This window comes from Notamacropus eugenii, chromosome 1 (genome assembly GCF_028372415.1).
Source record: "Notamacropus eugenii isolate mMacEug1 chromosome 1, mMacEug1.pri_v2, whole genome shotgun sequence".
In the NCBI taxonomy this organism is placed as follows: domain Eukaryota; kingdom Metazoa; phylum Chordata; class Mammalia; order Diprotodontia; family Macropodidae; genus Notamacropus; species Notamacropus eugenii.
In genome coordinates, this window is record NC_092872.1 from 108,128,076 (window position 1) to 108,153,848 (window position 25,773).

General features: G+C 36.5%; 1 protein-coding gene across 7 annotated transcripts in view; it reads right to left on the reverse strand.

Moving 5' to 3' along the window:
* Positions 1-25,773, reverse strand: part of AUH (AU RNA binding methylglutaconyl-CoA hydratase) — a 189,347-nt gene that overhangs the window by 67,890 nt on the left and 95,684 nt on the right. For 6 of the 7 annotated variants that reach the window (XM_072611829.1, XM_072611818.1, XM_072611841.1 and 3 more), the window contains 2 exons: positions 11,721-11,813; positions 8,408-8,464 (listed from right to left, as the gene is read on the reverse strand). The exons of the other annotated variant lie outside the window; for it this stretch is intronic. In XM_072611829.1, the coding sequence (XP_072467930.1) occupies positions 8,408-8,464; positions 11,721-11,813 (150 nt within the window). The remainder of the gene's footprint in view (positions 1-8,407; positions 8,465-11,720; positions 11,814-25,773) is intronic. 7 annotated transcript variants of the gene reach the window in all.

The following is a 25,773-nucleotide window of genomic DNA, read 5'->3' on the forward strand; positions in this document are numbered from 1 at the left end:
CTTAATTATAAGGATGCAATATTTCCATTCCAATTGGGGAAATGGGGGGAAACATGCAAATATTCTATGTCAGAGTCATGGAGTCAGAATCCATGGAGTCAAAAAAATGGAGGATGAGAGTTTCTGTTATGATTTGATGGTCTTAAAAGCAAAAAGGTAAGGGAGAGGCTAAAAGGTTACACTAGGGAATAATAGAGAAAAAGAGAGGGCCTTACTATGTCACATAATTAGGGGATACAAGTAGAAGTGCACAGACAAGGAAAGGGTAGGGAAAATGCCATTTGAAACTCATTTTTAAAAATGCTAAATGAGCAGAACTAAAAGAACAATGTATAACATAATGATACTGTGAAAAATGAACAATTCTGAAAGATTTCAAAACGCTTTTCAATCCAATTATCAACCATTACTCCAGAGGATGGGTGATTGAGAATACTACCAACTCCTGACATAATCTCCTAAAACATGTTAAGACTAGATATGCTGAGTGAGACATTCATTTTTGCACATGGTTAATTTGGAAATGTGTTTTGCTGGACAGTTGGCATTTTCAGCATGGGTTTTTGTTTTCTGTTCTTCCCTAAGAGATGGGAAGGAAAGAAGTCAGAGGTTTATGAGTTGCAAACAATAAATAATAAAATAGAACTTAATTTTAAAATCTATTAAAACTTGGTCTAATTTATACATTTAGTCATTTTTTATTTCTTTTTAGTGGAGCACCATTTCTGCTAACTTGTATTTAATTCTATTTTAAATATTGTCTGGAATTAAGAGAGGTATTATGAAAAGGAATATTACTTAACTCACAAAAGTACTAGCTAGTAAATTACTCAATATAATAAATGCTCCTATGTATTAATCTAAAGAGTCTTCAATCGTACCACATGCTATGTTGTTTTAACTTCTACACATTTCTTACAGAAGTAGAGAAATATCTTTGTAAGACCCAAAAATGTTGAATGGTTTCTGGGAAGGGGGAAGAAAAGAGTTACTGAATGTAGTACCTGAGATACAAAAAATCAAAGGTATCAAAAATTTATTTCAAAAAAGAAATATTGAGGGGGTGCGCCAAGATGGCTGAGTGAGAGCAATGACTCACCTAAGCTCTGGGACAAACTCCTTTGGACACCTCTGAAAGGAGAATCTGACCAAATTTTGGAGGTGTGGAATCCAGTGGGAGACACACTGTGGCACATTTGGAGCCCAGGACAAACTGGAAGGTCCACAAGAAGGATCTGTTCTGCGGGGGTGAACCCACAGCGCAGTGCGCACAGAGCAGCAGCGCTTCCAGTGCAGCAGGGCTGAAGGGCCGGGGAAAACCTGAGAGCAGCTGGCAGAACCAGCAGAGAAGCACCCAAGGGTGGGAGACCAGCAGAGCTGAAGGAAGGGCAGCCACTGAGTGCCAGATATCAACACAGCAGCTCCTGAGACTTTCAGTCCCCAGATTAAACATTAGTAAGTCGCCTACTTGAACTTCTGGAAGCCAGGATGGCAGAATGATCAGTAAATGCTCTCTCCTCCCCGCTTGATGAACGTGAAAGAACCACAAAATATTTCCCCAGAAAAATCCTGGATCAGCAGGAACAACAGAGGGGGCAAATAATCTCATAACACCTGAGGCTAGGAAAATAGCTAAGGAGGATTCCTCCTACTGTGGCAGAGGCAAACCAGGAAGGACGGAAGACCCAGGGCAGAGAAAACTGGCATTAGGACCCAAGCAAGCCTCAGCGCCAGGAGAGGAGCCCCAAGAGGGGTGGGAACCCAGACTAGCATCTAGGTATGCCTCAGCCTTCCAGGGGAAACAGGAAGACAATAGGGCAGCTGGGATCACCATCCCCTGAGCTTGCCATTGCCTCAGTTCAGCTGAGGAGATCTCTTGTGACCAGACCACTCCTCCCCCACACTTAACAAGCTAATCCCAGGGTTGATCTGGGAAACAAAACAAAAACCTGCTTTTAGCTTTTTCACACATCAGCTCAACACAAAGTTCTGTAGCTTCTAACTGAAAGAACCAGAAGCCACAACACATAATCAATATCATGGAAAAAAAAAAAAAGGCAAAATAAGTGCGAAAAAACCATAGAATCTTTCTATGGAGATAAGGACCAAGACACAAATACCAAAGAGGTCAGAGCTGAGACTGTACTTCCAAATGAAACTTCAGAAGGGACTATGAACTGCTCGCAAGCACAACCAGCTCTCCTGGAACAGCTGAAGAAGGAAATAGAAGAAAAACTGGCCAATGATTTTAAAACTATAAAAAAAGAATTCACTGATGAGAACATCTCTTTGAAAAGGAAAATTGAACAAATGGAAAAGGAAGTACAAAAATTAACTAGAGAAAATAACTCCCTAAAAGGAACAGTTGGTCAAATGGAAAAGGAAACACAAAACCTAACTGGGAAAATTGGACAAATGGAAAAAGTACAAAACTTAACTGGACAAAATAACTCCTTAAAAGGAAAAGTTGGACAGATGGAAAAGGAGATGCAAAAGTTAACTGAAGAAAATAATCAGATAAAGATTAGAATTGGGCAAGCAGAAACTAATGACTCAATGAGATAGCAAGAATCAGTCAAACAAAATCTAAAGAATGAAAAGGTAGAAGAAAATGTAAAATATCTAATTGGAAAAACAAGTGACCTGGAAAATACATCCAGGAGTGAAAATTTAAGAATTACTGGGCTGCCAGAAAGCCATGATGAAAAAAAAAGAGTCTGGACAATCTCTTCCAGGAAATCATCAAGGAAAACTGCCCAGGAGTGCTAGATTCAGAGGGCAAAAGAGTCATCAAAAGAATCTACCATTCACCTCCCGAAAGGGATCCCAAACTCAAAACCCCAAGAAATATCGTTGCCAAATTCCAGAGCTATCAAGTGAAGGAGAAAATACTACAGGCAGCCAGGAAGAAACGATTCAAATACTGAGGAGCTACAGTCAGGATCACACAGGACCTTGTAGCTTCTACATGAAAAGATCAAAGGAACTGGAATCCAATATTCCATAAGGCAAAGGAGTTGGGACTACAACCAAGGATCAACTACCCAGCAAAGTTCAGCATAACATTTCAGGCAAGGAGAAGGTCATTCAACGAAGTAAGGGACTTCCAGAGCTTCCTGACCAAAACTCCAGAACTTAATAGACAATTCGATCTTCAAATGCAGGTCTCAAGAGAATCATAAAAAGGTAAACGGGGAGAAAAAAAAACAAAAAATTTGTTACTCAATTTGGGCAAACTGTTTACCTCCCTATAAGGGAAGATGATACCTGTTAATCTTGAGAACTGTGCATCTATTATGAAATATAAAAGGGATATACATAGAGGGAACAGGTATAAAGTAAATGATGTCATGCTAGAAATATGATTTAAGTATGCAAAGGGATTGTAACAGGAGGTGTGAAAAGGAGGAAGCAGAAAATGGTAAATTACATCACAGGAAGAAATACAAAATTATAGTAGACGGAAAAAGGGGAGGGAGATGAGCATTGTTTGAGAGGTACTTCCATCTGATTTGTTTCAATGAGGGAACAATAAACTTAAGTAGATAATCCTAACCAGCTCTATAGGCAGTAGGAGGGGAAGGGGGAAGAAAGAGGAGAGAAGCTAAAAGGGAGGGAAGAAGCAATAAGGGTAAAGGGGAGTAAAAGGGAGGGGGGCTAAAAGAAGGAAGGGAAGGCTGCAGGAGGAGGGGGTGAAAAGTGAATACTACTGAGGAGGGGAAAGGAGACAGGAGAGCTAAAAGCACAAACGATGGGAAAGAGGATGGAGGGAAATACACAGATTGTAATCATAACTGTGAATGTGAATGGAATGAACTCTCCCATAAAACGGAGATGGATAGCAGAATGGATTAAAAGCCATAATCCACCATTATGTTGTTTACAAGAAACATGTTTGAAACAGGGGGAAACACACAGGATAAAGGTCAAAGGTTGGAGCAGAATATATTGTGCTTCAGCTGATGTAAGACAGGCAGGAGTAGCAATCCTAATCTCAGACAAAGCAAAAGCAGAAATAGATCTAATCAAAAGAGATAAGGATGGAAACTATATCCTGCTAAAAGGCACCATAGACAATGAAGCAATATCATTACTAAACATGTATGCTCCAAGTGGTATAGCATTCACATTCTTAGAGAAGAGGTTGGGGGAGTTGAAGAAAGAAATTGACAGCAAAACTATACTGGTGGGGGACCTCAACCTCCCCCTTTCTGAACCTGATAAATCTAACCTCAAAATAAACAAGAAAGAGGTTAAGGGGGTAAACAAAACTCTGGATAAGGTAAATATGAGAGATCTCTGGAGAAAACTGAATGGGAATAGAAATGAATATACCTTTTTCTCAGCAGTACATGGCACGTTTACAAAAACTGACGATGGACTAGGACATAAAAACCTCACAATCCAGTGCAGAAAGACAGAAATAATCAACGCATCCTTCTCAGATCATAATGCAATAAAAATTATATGTAATAAAAGGTCATGGAAAGATAAACCGAAAATCAATTGGAAACTAAATAATGTAATCCTAAAGAAGGAGTGGGTTAAAGAAGAAATCATAGAAACAATCAACAACTTCATTCAAGAGAATGACAATAATGAGATAACCTACCAAATCTTATGGGATGCTGCAAAAGCAGTTCTTAGGGGAAGTTTTATATCTTTGAATGTCTACATGAATAAAATAGATAAAGAGGAGATCAATGAACTGGGCATGCAGCTAAAAAAGCTAGAAAAGGAACAAACTGAAAATCCTCAAGTAAATACCAAATTAGAAATACTGAAAACTAAAGGAGAGATTAATAAAAAATAAATTAGGAAAATTATTGAATTAACAAATAAAACAAAAAACTAATAAAATTGATAAACTTTAGTCAATTTGATTAAAAAAAAGAAGAAAATCAAATTACTAATATTAAAAATGAAAAGGGTGAACTCACCTCCAATGAGGAAATTAAAACAATAATTAGAAATTACTTTGCCCAACTTTATGCCCACAAATTTGATAATCTAAATGAGACGGATGAGTATTTTAAAAAACATAAATTGCCCAGATTAACAGAAGAGGAAGTTGAATACTTAAAAAACCCCATCCTAGAAAAAAAATTGAACAAGCCATCAATGAACTCCCTAGGAAAAAATCTCCACGGCCAGATGGATTCACAAGTGAATTCTATCAAACATTTAAAGAACAGTTAATTCCAATACTATATAGACTATTTTTAAAAATTGGGGAAGAAGGAGTCCTTCCAAATTCTTTCTAGGATACAAATATGGTTTTGATACCCAAACCAGGAAGAGACAAAACAGAGAAAGAAAATTATAGACCAATTTCCCTAATGAATATAGATGCAAAAATTTTAAATAAGATTTTAGTAAAATGAATACAGCACTTTATCATGAGATTAATACATTATGATCAGGTAGGATTCAAACCAGGAATGCAGGGCTGGTTCAATATTGGGAAAACTATTAGCATTATCAATCATATCAACAATAAAACTGACAAAAATCACATGATTATCTCAATAGAGGCAGAAAAAGCTTTCAACAAAATACAACATCCATTCCTATTAAAAACGCTGGAGAACATAGGAATAAAGAGAACTTTCCATAAAATAATAAGCAGTATCTACCTAAAACCTTCAGCAAGCATTATATGCAATGGGGATAAGCTAGATGCATTTCCAATAAGATCAGGGATGAAACAAGCATGTCTATTATCACCACTATTATTCAATATGGTACTAGAAATGTTAGCTGTAGCAATGAGAGAAGATAAAGATATTGAAGGAATAAGAATAAACAAAGAAGAAACTAAGTTATCACTCTTTGCAGATGATATGATGATTTACTTAGAGAATCCCAGAGACTCAAGTAAAAAACTACTTGAAATAATAAACAACTTTGGCAAAGTTGCAGGATACAAAATAAACCCGCACAGCATCTGCATTTCTATATATTAGCAAGAAAGTCCAACAGCAAGAAATAGAAAGAGAAATCCCATTTAAAGATAGGGTAGACACTATAAAATACTTGGGAGTTTACCTGCCAAAACAAACCCAGGGATTATATGAACACAATTACAAGACACTTTTTGCACAAATAAAATCAGATTTAAGTAAGTGGAAAAACATCACTTGCTCATGGGTAGGCTGAGCTAATATAATCAAAATGACAATTCTACCTAAATTAATTTACTTAGTGCCATACCAATTAACCTATCAGGTAATTATTTTCTAGAGCTGGATAAACTAATATCAAAATTCATCTGGAAGAATGAAAGGTCCATAATATCAAAGGGACAAATGAAAAGAAATGCTAGGGAAGGTGGCCTAGCGCTACCAGATCTCAAATTGTACTATAAAGCAGCAATTATCAAAACTACTTGGTATTGGCTAAGAAATAGAAGGGTAGACAAGTGGAATAGACTTGGCACTCAAGACAGAGTAGGCAAGGAATATAGAAACCTCCTGTTTGATACACCCAAGGACCCTAGCTTGTGGGATAAGAACTCACTGTTCAACAAAAATTGCTGGGAAAACTGGATAACAAGGTGGCAGAAACTAGGCACAGTTTGCCTGACACCGTATACAAGAATAAAGTCCAAATGGGTGCACGATCTAGGTATAAAGACTGATACCCTGGAGGAGCAAGGAATAGTGCATTTATCAGATTTATGGAGAAGAGAAGAATTTTTTACTAAAGAAGAGATAGAAAGCATTATGAAATGCAAGATGGATAATTTTGATTACATGAAACTGAAAAGTTTTTGCACAACCAAACCCAATGCAACCAAAATTCGGAGGGATGTAATAAATTGGGAAAGAAGTTTCACAGCTTATCTCGGGGATAAAGGCCTCATTTCTACAATATAAAGAGAACTGACTCAAATGTACAACTATACAAGTCATTCCTCAATTGATAAATGGTCAAAGGATATGAACAGGCAATTTTCAGAGGAAGAAATTAAAGATATCTATAATCATATGAAAAAATGCTCTAAATCACTTTTGATTAGAGAGATGCAAATCAAAACAACTCTGAGGTACCACATCACACCTATCACATTGGCAAACATGACAGAACAGAAAGATGATAAATGTTGGAGAAGATGTGGGAGAGTTGGAACCCATTGTTGGTGGAGCTGTGAGCTGATCCAACCATTCTGGAGAGCAATTTGGAACTATGCCCAAAGGACTACAAAAATGTGCATACCCTTTGACCCAGTAATATCACTTCTAGGACTGTACCCCCAAGAGATCATAAAAATGGGAGAGGGTCCAAATGTACAAAAATATTTATAGCACCACTCTTTGTAGTGGCCAAAAACTGGAAATCAAGGGGATGCCCATCAATTGAGGAATGGCTGAATAAATTATGGTACGTGAATGTAATGGAGTACTATTGCACCATAAGAAATGATGAACAAGAAGACTTCAGAAAGGCCTGGAAGGACTTATACGATCTGATGCTAAGAGAAAGGAGCAGAACCAGGAGAACTTTGTGTACAGTAACGACCACAGTGTGGGAGAGTTTTTTCTGGTAGACTTGGAACTTCGTAATAATCCAAGAACTTAAAAAAAAAAATTCCCAATGGTTTTCTAAGGCAAAATGCCTTCCACACTCAGAGAAAGAACTATGGAATTCATTCGCAGAATGTAGCAGATCATGTTTGTGTGTATGTGTGAGTGTGTGCATTATGTTTTGATTTGTTATATGATTTTTTCCATTTATTTTAGTTCATCTACATAGCATGACCATAGTGAAAGCATATTCAATAGGAAAGTATATGTAGATCCTATATAGAATTGTATGCCATCTTGGGGAGGGAGGGGAATGGTGGGGGATAGGTGTGGGGGGGTAAAAAATCTAAGTTTTATAGTAGTGATTGTAGAACATTAAAAAAAATAAAATAAAATAAAATTTCAAAAGAAAAAAAATATTGTTATGCATAAACACCTCAAGATATCCAATACCTCCATTCATTTTCACAATCCCATACTTATTTCCCTTCATGTGACAAACATGCAAAACAATATCCTCATAGTATCAGAGAAATAGAGCTGGATGGGAATGTAGGAGCCACATAGTACAATTCCATCACTTACAGATGAAGACACTAAGGCGCTAAAAGGTTATGCTACTTGCCCAAACTCACACAGGTACGAAGTAGCAGAGCTAGCATTTGAATCAATATCCTTAGACTCAAAACGCAATACTTTTTAGCTAGATCACAATGCCTTCAGAACTAACTTCCAGGATCATTAGAAGTCAGTTTTATGGTAAGAGTCAAAATAAATATATAAAGGAAAAATATTTTTCTTCAATAAACTATTACCACATAGCTGAATTTTTTTTAATGCAAAAAAGCTACTGCCTTAAAAAGAAAAGGCTAAATTCATACCTGCACCAGGAATAATGGCCAATTTTGTTTCGATCAAGCCCATTTTAGCAGAAGAGGCTATGAAACAAAAGAAAAACTAGATGAAGTAAATTTTTATTGCACTAAAAAGTATGTAACAAAAGATTTTAGAATAATCTGATTTCACTAAATGCCTTAACAATGAAATATAATAGCGTCTGTGTCAATGTCTCAGTGAATTTGCACATATTAAAAACCCAAGCAACTCTCCCAAATGAGAATAGTTCAGCACTAAATAATTATTATATACAGGATGACTACTAAAGTAAATAAATTATCAGGCCTGATAACTTGTTATATGAAGACAGAGAAATAAGACCACCCCTTCTTGTCATTCAGAAGGGCTGTGAGCTAAGGTAAAAGATTTATTTCTAATGATTATGAACACTTGAACTACTTTATGATCAAACAATTTAATATACTATTTATTTTATCTTTTTTAAAGGTATATTCTTTTCTTAAGTTTTCTGTATTTTTAAAATTTTTATTACACAGCAAATGTAATGATCTTAAAACAAAATTTAATGAAATTTAAACATATAAATGGTATCCACAATAGATCCTATGCACTTAACACATTAAAAAAAAATACTTCCCATTCATAACCAATAATAACAATATCGACAGCAGTCCTACCTCATCAAGGCATATATACATATACATGTAAAAGTGTGTGTGCATGTGTGTATCTGTCTGTCTATCCATCCATCTGTCTGTACTGGTTTTTTAGAAGCAAATGGCTGTAGTATACTTTCATCATTCCCCTTGGGCAGTATGATTCAGAGCTGGTACTTCACTCAGCATAACATCACTGCACAGAAATAAATTATACTGAAAGAAATGTATATAATACCATAAATATTCTGGAGTTTTTGTTTCTTGTGTCTTCTAATGTCTTTTCTGTTATAACCACCTCTCCCAATTGAGCAAATGTTAAAACCTCAAAAATTGAAGCCCTCAATACACATGCATAGTTTAGCAAAAACAAATTCCCACATTAACCACAGCCAAAAATGTGTGTCTCTTCCTTTATTTTAAGTTAATCACCTGTCTGTTACAAAGTGAGTGACATGCTACATATTTCTTTTTTAGACTCACAGTTTATCACTGATCAGGCTTCTAAAGTCTTTCGAAATTGTTTTTCTCCATCATGTATCACTGTACCTATAAATTTTTCTTCTAGTTTCACTTGTTTAGCACTGCATCAGAAACATTCCGTATCCCCTAGCTGCTAGAATATTCTTATAGGACTAGACAACTCAACTGCTTCAAAGACTTACTAACAATTTCTCTGGGCCAATCTCCACTTACTTTCCAACAAATGGTTTCTATAATTCTGAGAGCTGAATAAGTCAAGATTCCCTTTTTCCTGACCTAATGATACTTTTATTTTATAACATCTTAAGTTTTTTACTGATATACCCACAAACAACCTATTTTCAGAACCTTTATTATACATATAACATACATAGGTCTTTAAAGATTTAATTTCTAGAGTTAAAGTCCTAAAATGTTAAAGAAAACAACCAAAAGAAATGAATGCCAAAATAAATAAAGAGGGGAGGGGTGTTTGAGAGCAGTTTATTTAGCTTTCTTTGTACTACCAACACAACACACCTTAATAAATGCTTTGGACTGAATAAACTTTTTAAAAAAGGTATTAAATAATATGTAAAGTATGTGACCTCTGCTTTCAGAAAAGACTGGTCAGAGGTGGTAAATAGTAGAAAGGAAGAGGGAAAGGAGAGATTATGAAACAAAGTGAGGCAGTGGACTGAGGATTCATTAACAACTCATTTTTTTCCAATATTTTATAAAAGTACTCTTGCCCTCCATCTCCCATGGAAGTTTTAAAGTGGTAAAGGAAACTACAGCAAACAGTGGAGGGCAGTTTCGCTAAGCCACGAGATGGCAATGATTAGCCAAGGACACAGGCAGAATCAATGCGAGGACATTCAGCTATGTACCCACACAGTATTTAGTAAAACAGTTTACAGAGAGCAGGCAATTGATAACTGTTTTTTAAATAAATGGGACATAAAATATGGAAGCTGAAAATAATGTGAAGACTGACTGGAATTTAAAGTAAATGTGAGGTTAAGAATAAATCTTTTTACCCAGATGTTTTACTTCTCGGCATATACCCCAAATAGGTCACTAATGAAAAAGAAAGGCCTCATAAATATTGCAAAATATTTGTGGAAACTAGAAACGAAGTAGATATCCATAGAATGGGGAATGGCTAAACAAATGATGGCACAGGAATATAATGGAATATTACTCTGCTACAGGAAACAATGAATGAAAAAAAGGGCCAGGCAGATGCAAAGCGAAGTAAAAATAGGAAAGAAAACAATATACACAATAAAAAGAATAATGTAAATGACAAAAGAGACTATAAAACAATAAAAAAAATGAATGTTGCAAGTTACAAGTAAGCCTGACTCCAAAAAAGATATGAAAAGAAACCTCTCTCTATTCCTTTCCAGATGGGGGGAAGGGGGACACACAGGAGTAGAAGACTCATATACTGTCAAGATTTTTTTCAATATATTGAAATGTTTTATTAATTTTTTTCTTTTAAAAAATTATTTATTATATTAGATGGGATGGTTCTCTAGGATAGAGAAGGCAAAGGAGAAATATAGACAATGTAAAAACAAATGTATCAAAATTTATTCATAAGAAGAAAATAAGTAGAATTTTTAAAAGCAAACTGTCTGTAGAGATTTGCAGTACTACATATAATTTTCTTTTGTTCTACTTTGTATACAGAGATATATTTTCTTTGTGCTCATGTTAGTTATATTAAGAATTTTTTTTTTAAATTTAAATTTAAAAAAGTACAAACCATGGAAAAAAGTGGCTCAAACTTAGTGGTTGGTATTTTCTTAGCTGGACATCATGCTGCACCTAATTTATCATCTAAGAAGTCCAAATATAATCCTAGCTCATCAGGAAGGCTGGAACTAAATTAGACTCAAAATTGAAGGTAATATTTTGGCTCTTCACAATGTCCTTCCCAGAGTAAAAATGAGTTTAATCTTCACATGATCACTTTTAACAGGCCATATTCTTACCTGCTAAAAGGCTGCACAACAGACAGAGTGACTCATCTTCCTGAGTTCCAATCTGTCCTCAGACCCTTACTAGCTATGTGACCCTGGGTAAGTTACTAAGTTACCTTAGTGCCCTCATCTGGAAAACCACTCCAGTAACTTTGCCAAGAAAACTCCAAATGGGGTCACAGAGTCAGACACGAATGAAAGGACTGAGCAATAACAACAATTCTTACCTGCTACTCTTATATCACATGCTAAAGCCAACTCAAGGCCACCACCCAATGCGATCCCATCTATTGCTGCAATGGTTGGCACTGGAAGATTAGCTGTAAGAAAAAGCTTAATATTTTAATATTTTATAAAAATACAAAACAAAAAGTTAATCATTACTTAAATATTCACTTAACATTTCAATAAAAACACAGTTCCATAGTAAATAATGCTATATCAATAACCAGTATAATATCAAATTTGTTAAGTTACTAAACATTATTAAGCCTAAAATAAAATAATCTTTACTGTAAGATTTATAATCTAAGGTATTGACCAGGCCACATGCAATTGTTAGAAATCCAAGACATATATGAAGTCCCTACATACGGTTATATAACATAAACAACCAGAACAAGTACATACAAGAACTACAATAGGATATCTCCCTTTAGAGAAATTCAGCCTATTCAGTTACCAAATTAAGAACTAGAATCCTACCCACTTCAAGGGTTGGTTAAATGCAGTAAAGACTGTTTTTGGTAATGTGACAAATCTCAAATAAGCCAGCACTGAGGAGAGAGTAGAACACTCTGAACCTGAAGAAGTCCTCAATTCCACAGAGGCAGCTGTTGCTACACTGCTAGGCCCATCTCTGGAGGAAACTTAGGGAAAAAGATGGACCTGAGAGATTATACCCATCCAAATCAGTCTCTCCAGGTATCCTTGCTGATGTTATCTAATAAAATAATTGTTTTTGTTTTGCCATTTGCTTAGTTGACTGGACCAGTGTTGGAAAGGGTAGCCAGGGAAGCTGTTAGGAGGAAGCCAGATTTCAATGAGCATAAGAAAGATGGAGGGAGTGAAAAAGGAAAAAGTTTTAGGATGAAATCTAATTTGTTACCTCTGAAGCAGCACTTTCCAAGAACTCAGTGGGAGGGTTGGGTAGCTCTAGAGTGGGAGGTTGAGAGATTGGGGGAGTGTGGGGAGGAAGGGAGATTATGTTGAGGGGGCCAGGAATAAGGGTGTATCCTCCCTGAGGCTTGAACAATGAAAACTGGGAATTCAGGATCACCAGGATAGTTTGGATGGGTTGGTTATAATAAGATGGAAATACATTAATCACTGAAGAAAGAGTTCTGGTAAGTTATCATTTTCTTTTTTTCTTCTTTGTTTAAAAAATTAAAAAAAATTTTTTAAGTTATCATTTCCCACAAGGGACAGCTGGTTCTTGTAATGCAGAGCTGACCTATTGCTGGAATGTGCTCAAAGTGTTACTAGCTTGTTAGAACCTGTCAGTAGAACAGATTAGGTACACAACATACAGAAGAAAAAGAATATAGTGATATAATACAACACCTAAAAGAAGAAAGAGAAGAAAACAAGCATTTATTAAGTGTTACTATCTAGCAGGCTCTGTCACTAAGTGCTTTACCCACATATCATTTAATCCTCACAACACTGAGAGGTAGATGTGCTATTATTACCCTCATTTTACAGCTGAGGAAACTGAGGCAGAAAGAAGTTAAGTGACTTGCCTAGGGTAACATAGCTAGTAAATGTTAAGCAGAATTTGAACTCAGGTCTTTTGACTCCAGACACAGTTCTCTTCATGGTGCTACACTGCGGCCTCAAGATAAGAGTCAAATGGATACATGACAGATACAAGATATCCTAACATAAATCAGAAGAACAGGGAGTATAAAGAGCCTTGAAGATCTCTGTACAGGGGAAGAATTCATGACTAAGCAAGAGAAGGAAGGATAACAAAAGAAAAAATGGACAATTTTGATGAAATAAAATTAAAGATTTTGTACAAATAATACTAATAATTAATATGTATTTATGTGTGCCACATACTATGCTAAATATTTTGTAATTATTACCCTATTTAATCCTCACAAAACCCTGAAAGGTTAGCGCTGTTATTATCACTGTTTTATAGATAAGGCAACTGAAGCAAACAGACGTTAAGTGACTTGCTGAAGGCCACACAGCTGGTATCTAAGGACAGAGTTTAATTCTGGTCTTTCTGTCTCCAGACCCCGCTCTATCCACTGTGCTAGCTCACTGCTAAAACCAATACAGCTAAGATCAGAAGGAAAACACTTAACTAGGAAAGGTTTTGTAGCATTTTTCTCAGATACTTCTAATTTCCATTAGGAACTGAGTCAATTTTTTAAGAATAAAAAAGAGCCACTTCTCAATTGATAAATTCAAATCATCAACTGCTCCAAGTCACTAATAGAGAAATGCAAATTAAAGCTGATATTTAATAAAATTGGAAAAGTTAAAAAAAAAAGAAAATGACAAATGGAGTGGGGCTAAGAGAAAATGAGCACAATGGGCAGGATTGTAAATAGTTCCTTTCAGGAAAACAATTTGGAACAATTCAGGAAAACTATTTGGAACTTTCAGGAGAACAATTTGGAAAACAATTGGAACAATTTAGTAACCAACCAAAGTACTAAACTGTACAGACATTTGAACCAGTGATACTAGTAGGCCTATACTGCAACAGGTAATAGAAAAAGGGGAAAAGATGGAAATGGATAAATATGATTACAGCAGCACCTTTTGGGGTGGCAAAGAACTGGAAACTGAGGGAAGTAACTGAACATATAATCAAATAAAGAAATGATTAAAGGTAAAATTTTAGATAATCCTGGGAAGACATATTAATTGATACAGAATAATGTGAGCAGAAAAAGGTAAATAATGTATACACTAACAACATTATTGCAAAGACAAACAACTCTGAAAGACTTAAGAAATCTGATCAATGCGGTGACCAATTATTATTATTCTAGATTGGTCCAATGTTAAAGAAAGCTATCTACTCAGCTGAAAGAGGTGAGGGAGGCAAGGTGCAAAACAAGACATTCATTTTGGTAAGTGACCAAGATAGAAATTTGTTTTGTTTCATTAAGCAAATGTGCTACAAGATTTTTTTCTCCTTTGTTCCCTTCTGAATTGGAAGGGGTAAGTGAGAAGGGGGGGAAAATAATTTAATGCTTATCAATATGTAAAAAAGGCGAAGTATATTAATAAGAATGATTTGTACGCAAGAGAGAATGTAAAACAGAAAAATAAGTTGGGTGAATCATCTAAGATCAGGTCATTAATAGCCCAACTGTTACACTAATATTTACAAAGTATTATACATTCTAGGTTAGAGATTCTTTAAACTTTTTTGTGTCATCAACATGCTTTGGAATCTTGTGAAACATACTGACTGTTCAGCATAATTCTTTTAAATGAATAAAATAAAATACAAAGGATTACAAAGGAAACAAATTATACTGAAATGTAGTAATCAAAAGTTTATTTAAAAAAAACCAAACAGATGCCCTGAAATTTATTCATGGATGCCACATTAAAAACATCTGTTCTAAATGCAGACCTCTAGTGCTTAATCTTGTTGTTTTTAGCTCCATGACATCTTTCATATCTTTCCCACTCCCTACTCACATGGATGCCTCCTTAATTTAAGCAATCATCATCTCTCTAAGACTAAGCCAGAGATGGGGAAGCTGTAGCCTCAAGGCCACATTTGACCCTCTAGGTCCTCAAGTGTGGACTTCTAACTAAATCCAAATTTCACAAAACAAATTCCCTTAATAAAAAGGATTTGTACTGTAAAATTTGGACTCAGTCAAAAGGCCACACCCAAGGCCCTAGAAGGCCACATGTGGCCTCAAGTCTTCCCTGAACTAAGCTTTTCCAAAGGCCTCTTAATTGATCTACCTGTTTCAAGTCTCTCCATTCTATTTTCCCAAAAGCTACCAAAGGTATATCTGATAAGCACAGATCCGACCATGTCATTGCCCTACAATCCTATACAACCTGCTCCTAGCCCCGCACTACGTACTCTCTTAGTGGCAGCCAAACTGGCCTTTGCTCCGTTCCTCACACATTCCTCGCTTCCCTTTGTATTTTCACTTGCCATCATGCATTCCTGTAATGCACTCCCTCCTCATCTCTATTTCAGGGAATCACTTTATTCCTTCAAGACATTTCTCAAATACCATTCCCTGAAGCTTCTTCTTATTTTCCCAACTGCAGGTGGCTTCATTCTCAATGACTGTCCACATTTTATATGCATTCATTCTCTGTCTCTGTCTCTCTCTCTCTCTCTCTCTCACACACACATACACACACACACACACACACACACACACACGCACTCACACACACACACACGCACACTTATTTATTCTCCACATACTTACATAAGTTTATATTGTCTCCTTCAATAGATTATAAGCTCCTAGAGGGATGTAGAGCTTATTCAGGGAAGTCTAGTCCTCTGATATGAGGGCTGCTGAGCACTGTTCAGGGCTGTTTTCCACCTTTGGTGTCCACATGAGATACTCAACTCTAACCTGTGGTGTCAAGAAGCTGTAGAATGGGCAGGAGCCACAAACCAGTAAGCCAGTTAGGCAGATAGATTAAACTAGGTTGAGGGTAACTGAGGGGTCCCAAACTCTTCAGTGAGTCAGGGAGATGTCTACATAAGCATGTGAAAGAGTTCCCCCAGGGGAATGGGTAGATGAGAACAATTTGTTCCAATGACTATGAAGGTCACTGAAGCAGGCACTATAGAATGCTTGGAGCTTAGTTAGACAGTGAAGACACCAAGGTCATCCACTGCATCTGAAGTCACCACCAATCATCTTGACTTTGCCTTCCTACTGGACCTTGATGACTCTGGAAGACAGAGTAAAGCCAATGACTTTGCACAACTCTGTCTCAATTAAATCCAACTTATGCACAAATCAAAGGACATCACTCATACTATTTTATAATTTTAACTTATCTCAAAGTCCTATGGTACCAGACCATAGGATAAAGCAGCAGGTGTAGATACACTAGGAGCCATAGTCACAATACTGCACACAGGGAGCCCAGGTCAGAGTGCAGTCTTCTCACTAGACTAATGCAGCAGTGGTATTCAGCAGGGTGTCTGAGCAGTCTTTTAAGCACCAAGTTGCTCACCTCCTACAGTGAGGAAGGGTCTAGAAAGAGTACCCTAAAAATTCTGTGCTTCATCCAATCCAGGTCTGCTTACCACAGCAAGCATGGATTCAACCTTGCAGTCAAAACACACACAAAAATTTACAAAAACTTTTCCAAAGATGATTTCACTCACCACTGGTACTTGGAATGTGCACAAACTAAGGACAATACAAAATCCAGTAGACCTGAAAGATGAACAGCTCTTGCTGAGAGAGAACTCAGCAAGTATCACATCCAAATAGCAAACCTGAGTTATACAGGACTGGGAAATGAAGCCAGCTTACTAAAGTCTGAATCACATGTTTTTCTGGAGTGGCTGCCATAATGGGGAACACTGCAAAGCTGGCATAGGTTTTGCAATCAAATTTAATCTAGTCAACAAGCTTGTATGTCCCCCAAAAGGAGTGAATGACAGGTTCATGACAATGTGATTGCCCCTCGTAGGAAAGCATCATGCCACTATCATCAGTGCATATCCTCCCATCACCACAAAATCTGATGAGGTCAAAGAAAAATTTTATGAAGTCCTGCAGATTCTCATCATCGATGTGCCAAAAGAAGACAAGCTTGTAATCTGGGTGACTTTAACACAACAGTAGGCACAGACTACCAGACAGGACAGGGAGTACTTGGGAGTAATGGAGTCAGAAACAGAAATGATCATTTACTATGAAAACTTATGCATCTCATGACTTTCTCATCACCAACACTGTTTTCCACTTACCTAAACTTCATGGATGCACCCTTGAAGCAAGCACTAGCATTTCATAGACTATGTCAGTGTAAGATAAAAAAAGACAGGATGTAAGAGTGATGAGGGTGATGCGGAGCAGAGTGCTGGATTGATCACAGTCTTATCATCTCCAAGCTAAATATTTGCATTCAACAAAAAAGCTGGGTCCAAGGCAAAATGACTACCAAAAGACTTAAGGTCAACAGATAAGAGTGCTTCTCTGAGTATGAACAGTGTGTTGGTAATTTGGAGGGAAAACTGAGCCAACACATGGTTAACAATAGTGGAACAGGAAAGGAATGGGCAACTTTCCAGAGATTCGATGTACAGTACTGCATTTCCTCATCTGGGTCAGAAAACTCACAAACATCAAGAGTAGTCTGATGAAAATGATGGAGAAATTCAGAAACTACTAAATGAACAACAAGAAATCCACAGGGTTTACCAGCAGGATAGTTCATCCATCTATAAGAAGGCAGCATTTAACTCCATCAAAAGCAAAGTGTAAACAAAACTTAGAGAGATGTTTCTTGGCCCAGATAGGAAAGCAAATAAAATTCAATTTTACCTTGATAGTAACAACCTAAAGGGCTTTTATGATGCCCTGTAGGCTATTTATGGACAAAGATCTATCACCTATTCATTGCTAATAGAGCCACAACGATAAGGACATGATCTTGGAGAGGTGGGCTAGACGCTTCCATAGTGTTCTCAAAAGACCATCATCAATCAATGCTGAAGCCACTGACTGTATACCTCAGGTTTAAATCAATCCCTTTCTAGGTGACCTTCCAACTAAAGAAGTGGTTTTGAATGCCATTAGACTCCTCTTATATAGCAAAGTGCCTAATGCTGATTACATTCCAGCAGAAATTTACTAGGCAGGAGGTCCACTAACTATACAAAAGCTGACTAAAATGTTTCAGGTTACATGGCAAGAGGAAGTTATCCTCCAGAAGTTTAAGGATGCTATGTCCAACTCTATAAAGGTAAAGGAAATAGACTGTTCTGTGACAATCATCGGGGGAAGGGGGAGGAGGGTCTTTCTGTTAGTCATTGCTGGCAAGATTCTTGCCAGAGTCTTCCTAAATAGCTGATCCTTCACCTGGAAGACAGTCATCTGCTGAGAACCAACGTGCCTTCAGAAGGAGCCATAGAATGATTGATATGGTATTTGCTGCCTAATGCCAGGAGAAAGCAGAACAGAGATCTGTACTCAATGTTTGTTAACGTGACCAAGGTCTCATATACTATCAATTCCAAGAGTTTATGGGAAATTATGACAAAATTTAGTTGCCCTGAGAAGTTCATCAGTATTATACATCAGTTTCATGATGGCATGCTTGCATGGGTTCTGAACAGTGGACAATGTTCTCGCACCTTTCCAGTCACCAATGGAGTGAAACTTCCTCCCATACTTTTTATCATGATGCTTTCAAAATGCTATAAATCACTATTGATTGAAAAATGCAAATTAAAACAATTCTAAGGTACTACCTCATATCCATTAGATAAGCTTAAGAGGACAATACAGGAAAATGATAAATGTTGGAAGGAATGTGGGAAAAATGAGATTTTAAAGCAATGTTGATCGAGTTGTGAATTGATCCAACCCTTTCAGAGAGCAATTTGGAAACTATGCCCAAAAAGCTATAAAACCATGCATATCCTTTGATCTAGCAATACCATAATACCACCACTAGGTCTATATCCCAAAAGTATAAAAAACAAAAAGGAAAAGGACATGCATACATACATACATGTGTGTACATACATGTATATGTATATATACACACATGCATGTATATGTATACATATATACACACATACATGTATATGTATACACACACATATTGGTTCTTTCTGGTGACAAAGAAATGGAAATTGAGGCAAAAGTGAACCTCTTTTTGTTAACTCTTCAATGATATGAATTTCTCATTTTGTCCCAACATCAAATCTGAACTAAAAGAGTAATGATGTTAACTCCGTATGTGATTCAAATGTGGATTCACTTACAACAGTGCAACAGGCTTAATTTTCCTTAAAAGGCAACAAAGCTGTGCCTACAACTTAATTTGCCTGTCTCCCTCATTCTCAAAAGACATAAAAATCTCCTCCAACTTCCTGGATTTCTGAAGACTATGAAAGCCATCATACCTTCCCTACTGACCAGATATATGTCTGTATGGAGATCAAGGGGCCCACACTCAGAGAAGCGAAGTACCAGCCTCTTGTTAAATATCCTTACTATGTTACAGCAAAGAAAACTTCCTTTAATTAACTTTTCAAAGACTTGTAAGTGCCTCATTTTGTCACAACATCAGACCTAAAGAGGGTGTTGATGTTAAGCCCCCAATAATCTGGGTTCACAAAAGCTATGCTACCACAACACTATCTCTGACAGATTTTACCACACTGAAAAGGCTGAAGCATATCCTTTGCCTTGTATCAGATTTGTTTTGCTTTCTAAAGCTTGAATTAAATAATTATAGAGAAGTTCATCATCAGTAGGGTGGCTACTGGATGATGGATTCTTTGACCATGGCAACCTATCTAGTTAATCTGATCTGGTAAAAAAAATGTATTACCAAAGGACTGTGACGAATGAAAATACACTGTAAGGGCCTCGTAAGCAATCCCAAACTAAGCAACAATGAAATATGACTGTAGCATTATCTTGATCAACCAAGTATAGAGTACATCTTGCTCAGTGTCTTGGATGATGCTGTTTTTGAAAAGATTATTCACTAAAGAGTTATGAGTATCTTTTAAGGTATTAGCCATAACACAACAGAACTTATACAGCACAAAAATATACATAAGCCAATTGTGGCAAGATATTAGATCTTGCTAGATCTACTAACAAACACTCCAAATAAAGCTGTAAAAATGCATTAAAAGGAACACTGTACTGAACTCCTCTATATAGTCCAGAAATTAAAAAAAAAAAAAAAGGCCTGCCAGAATGCAGATGAGGGACAAGTTAGGGTAAGGCAAAGTGTGAATTAGTGCCAGTCCACAGCAGGAGATAGGGCCAGAAAATTACCCAGCTCCCAGCAACGCAAAAACCTCAAGGGTTTCAGAATAAGCAACCTATGGCAACCTGGTATGCATACAGTCCAGGAACAACCTAGCCTCAAGGAAGCCAGAGTCAGACACTTCCTTTAGGAGTGAGCCTTTGTCAATGAACTAAGGATCAAGCATGGTCTATCCACAACAGAAAGGAAAATGGGAACAAATTCTGAGCTAACTACAAGCCCCTAATCCAGAAAATAGAGCCAGAGATATGAGTATGTAGAAATATATCTAGAGATATGAGTAACCAGAATAAAACCACAAACAAGATGAAAAACTATTTTGGACTGAAAAATGTCCAAGAGAAGATACTAATTTCACAACAGTTCCAAGTAAAGCCTCAGAAGAAAGAATGTTCTGGACACAAGGACAAGTGTAGCTGGAAGAAATGAAAGTGAATATACAAAATGAAAAATATAGCAAGGAAAAAAAGGCAAGGAAAACTAATACCTTAAAAGACAAAATGGCATACCTTACTCAAGAATTAAACTCCTCAAAAATTAAAATGTGTTAAGTAAAAAATTATACCATGAAATAATAAGGCGTATGAAAGCAAAGCTAAAGTTGGAAAAGGTAGAAAAAAATGTAAGGTATATATCATAAAAAACTATTGACCTCAAAATGAAGTCAAAGAAAGAATCTGTGTTTCACTGGATTACCTGAAGACTATGACCAAGCAAAAAGCTTGGATTCCATACTTATAGAGTGATAAATGAAAACGGAACAAATTCCTTAAACCAAAAGGCAAAGTGAAAAAGGAATAATCCATCGGTCAACTCTTGAGACAATAAAAGAAAAAACAACAACAAAAAAAACTTCAAAACAACAAAAACAACAACAAAAAACTTCTAGGAACATCATCCACAAATCCAGAGTTTCTAGGTCTATTTCTAGGTATACTATAATAATAATATACTGGAAAATGTCCACAGTAAGGATCACACAAAACTTGACACAATTAAGGAGAGGAGAGCTTTGAATATAATATTCCTAAAGACAAACATTACTGACTTACAAACACAAATAACCTAATAAAACAAGACCTATCCTACAAAATAAAAAATCAGCTTTCACTTATTTAAATAGAGAATAGTCATCCCCAATGAAAATGCTTGAAGGGAATAGAAATTTTGAAACACAAATGCAGGTTATCAAGAAAAACATTTTAAAGTTAAATATATTAAATTAATTAGAAGGAACTACATATTCATTTAAAAAGAAAATTTTAATGGAGGAAAAAAATCTCCATAGAATACTAATGTGTTCAAAGGTAACAGAAAAAATTAATAAGGTAGACAGAGGGGAATGGAGTCACTGTGCTTTATTTTGTTTTCATGGTCATGGAATAATGACATAAAAAGGAAGGGTGAAAATACTGTGGAGGTAAGGACAAGGGAAGGGATAAAAACTAAATGTTCTAAACAGACTAGGCCAAAGAGAAAACAAAAATGTATTTTAAAAAAGACTATTTAAACAAAATACACAATTAACAATCATAACTGTGAATGTGAATGGAATGAACTCATCCTTAAAAAAGAAGAGGATCACTGAATGAATGAGAAATGGGAGTGCACTAAGATGCTGTTTATAAGAAACTCTTGAAGCGCAAATATTTACATAGAGTTGAAACGTGAGGCTGGAGCAAAATCTAATAGATTTCAGCTACCTAGAAAGTGTTGGGATAGCAATTATGATTTCAAATAAAGCTACATTAAATTTAGAAAGTTAAAAAAAGATCAAACGGGTGGGTCCAGGGGTAATGGCTCTTTGTTATCAGTCACAGGGCCTATGGTCTGCCAGGAAACAGGACGGTGTTACCTACTACCTGGAAAGTAAGGTTGATTTTGTGGGTGCTAGGGCTCAGGCCTAGAATCATCTGTGGGATCCTGGCCAGGTTTTGTTTCTCCATCTCCACGTGTTGTGAAGGCTGAGAATGAAAAGGCCTTCTATATCTGGGTTGGAATCTGGGCGGAGATGTCCATTCATCTCCCTGCTGCTGATCACCATCTAAGTAGGCTGAGTTTTGGGCATTTGTGCCCTCCACAGGCTCCTGCCGGTTGGAGGGTCAAGGACCCCTGACAAAACATTATTTGAATAAGGGGGGGAGGGGAGGTGGCACAAAGTTCCTGACTGGGGCTCTCAGCCTGTTTGCCTTCACTACCTAGCTTTGCTACCCCTGTAGAGGTCTCTGCACCAGACATAGTTCTGTTCTTGGTAAACTTATTTAATTTATTTTGTTGATTTAAAAACTTATTCTGAGAAGATGTCCATAAGTTTCACTAGATTTCCCAAGTTGTCCATGATGCAAAAAAGGTTTAGAATCCCTGATCTAGAGGAACAAATGATGAAGAATGTTTATATAAGCTCCTAGGGAAATAATGGGGTAGGAAGATTGGTCCTAGCAAACTATACTACAAAATTATAATCATCAAAAGAATTGAGCACTGCTTAAAAAATGTAGAGAGGTCAATCATTGGAAAAGATTGTATATATAACATAAAGAATCAAACAAGCATAGTCTTTGATAAAATAAACACCATGACTTCTAAAGTTAGGATTCACTAGTCAACAAAAATCGCTGGGAAAAGTTTAAGGGGAATTGGCAGAAATTCAGCTTAAATAAGTAATTCATAACATACACCAAAATTAGCCCCAGATATATGACCTGGATATGGAAGGAAGGAAGGAAGGAGGGAAGGAGTGAAGGAGGGAAGGAAGGAAGGAGGGAAGGAGTGAAGGAAGGAAGGAGGGAAGGAAGGAAGGAAGGAAGGAAGGAGGGAGGGAGGGAGGAAGGAGTGAAGGAAGGAAGGAGGGAAGGAGTGAAGGAAGGAAGGAGGGAAGGAAGGAAGGAAGGAAGGAGGGAGGGAGGGAGGGAGGGAGGGAGGGAGGGAGGGAGGGAGGAAGGAAGGGAGGAAGGAAGGAAGGAAGGAAGGAAGGAAGGAAGGAAGGAAGGAAGGAAGGAAGGAAGGAAGGAAGGGAGGGAGGAAGGAAGGAAGGGAAGGAAAGGAAAGGACGAAGGAAGGGAAGGAGGGAGGGAAGGAGGGAGGGAGGAAGGAAGGAAGGGAGGGAGGAAGGAAGGAAGGAAGGAAAGGAAGGAAGGAAAGGAAAGGACGAAGGAAGGGAGGGAGGGAGGGAGGGAGGGAGGAGGGGAAAATGCAGGAAGGACTTATTAAGCATTCACTATGTGCTAGGCTCTCTGCTAGAGAAGAAAAGAAAATACCTTTAGCACAAATGGATAGAACAGGAATTCATGACCAAAGAAGGGATCATACAAGCAAAAATGGACAATTTTGATTATATGAGATAAAAAGGTTTTTTACAAAAATAAGATCAGTGCAGTTAAAATTAGAAAGGAAACAGATAACTGGGGGGAGCGGAAGTCTTTGCAACAAGTTTCTGTGATAAATGCCTCATATATAAGTTACAGAGCCAAATGCATATGAGTAAGAGCCATTCACTAATAAATAAATATTCAAAGGATATAAATGGGCAATTTTCAAAGCAGAAATTCAAGCTACCTATAATCTTAAGAAAAATAATGCTTCAAATAACTCATAAGTAGGAAAATACAAATTAAAACAATTCTCAAGAATCTACTTCACACCTGCACAATTGGCAAAGATGATTTAAAAAATGAAAATGTCAGGGAAACAAGCACAATGATATGCAAGTGGTAGAGTTGTAAACTGATCCAGTCATTCTAGGGGGGGAAATGAATTATGACCCCAAAGTCCCTAAACTGTGAATACCTAACAAATATACTCCAAATAAGTGAAAGTTAGAGATAACACACATCAATATGTGCAAAAGTTATTATAATAGCATGATACCCCCAAGGAAATTAACAAAAATTGAAAGAATATGTATGCATTAAATATTTAAAGTAACAATTTTGGTTATAGCAAAAAAAATAGAAACAAGAGAGGTAACTATAAGAATGGCTGAAAAAAATTATGATATGTGATGAAATGTCATTCCTCTTTAAGAAATGAATAAAGAACAGGTAAACCTGAGAGGGCTTATAAAAACTGACACAGAGTGAATGAACAGAACACCACTATAAAGATAAATACTTCTCAATGCAATGATCAACCATGACTAAGATCAAATATGCTACCCACCACCGGAAAGACAGGCAACAGACTCGAGATACAGAGGAAAAACCCAACAGATCTTCACAGAGGCTAATGAATGAGTTTTTCCTGCAAATGCATATTCATTCCATGGGTTTTGTTTTTCTTTTCTTCCTGTCCCCCCTCCCTGCCCTCCATGTGGCAAGAACAGGGGCAGTAGGGAGATGAATTAGAGATAAGGTACTCAAAAAAAGAGTCAGATAGGTGATGTAGTAGACAGAATATTGGATTTGTACTCAGGAAGACCTGGGGTAAAGAACTACCTCAGATACATAGTATGTTTTGTGACCCTAGGCAATCCACTGAACCTCTCTGTGTAATCTAATTCTCATCTATAAAATGGGTCTAACAATCATACCTTCTTCATTGGTTTGTTGTGAGGATCAAAAGAGTATTATGTAAATGCCAGCTATTATTACATGAGAGAGAGAAAAACAGTCACAGAAACTTTTTTTAAAATGTACAGTGGAGAATAAAGGCAGGGCAAGAAGCAATTAAAGTCAAGCTGGACAAGTTTAAAATTTTTATGTTGAATTTATTATTTTTAAATAGAAGCAAGATATACATGATAATAAAAGTTCACAGTTTTATATACAATTCTCTCTTTCTAGTCTACTATATAAATGGAAATCTTCATTTTATTTAGTGTTGGTTCAGCACAGAAATTTTAAAAAGGAAAATTATTTTAAAGCTTTAAAACATAAATTTAATTTTTAAATTATTTTAAAAGAAGAAAATAGAGTATCATCTTTATCTTTGGCCACAAATTAATTCTATTTCAATTATAATATGTCTACTAATTTATTTCACAAAGAAAAAATTATAATTACTGCACTAAAAATTTTTTTTAACTATTTTGGGCTTAAATTCAGTATCATGATTCCATATATTACATTTACCACATTCAAACAAACACATAGAGCTTACATATATACATATATCTATCTATATTAATTATATATGTATGTGTGTATGTATATACACACACATACATTTGTGGAGAGAGACGAGAGAGAGAGGAACAGGCAGAGAGAAAGGAGAGACACAGGATACAGACAAAGAGAGAGAGGAAGAGGAGGAGGAGGAGAAGGAGGAAGACGAGGCATATGCTAATAG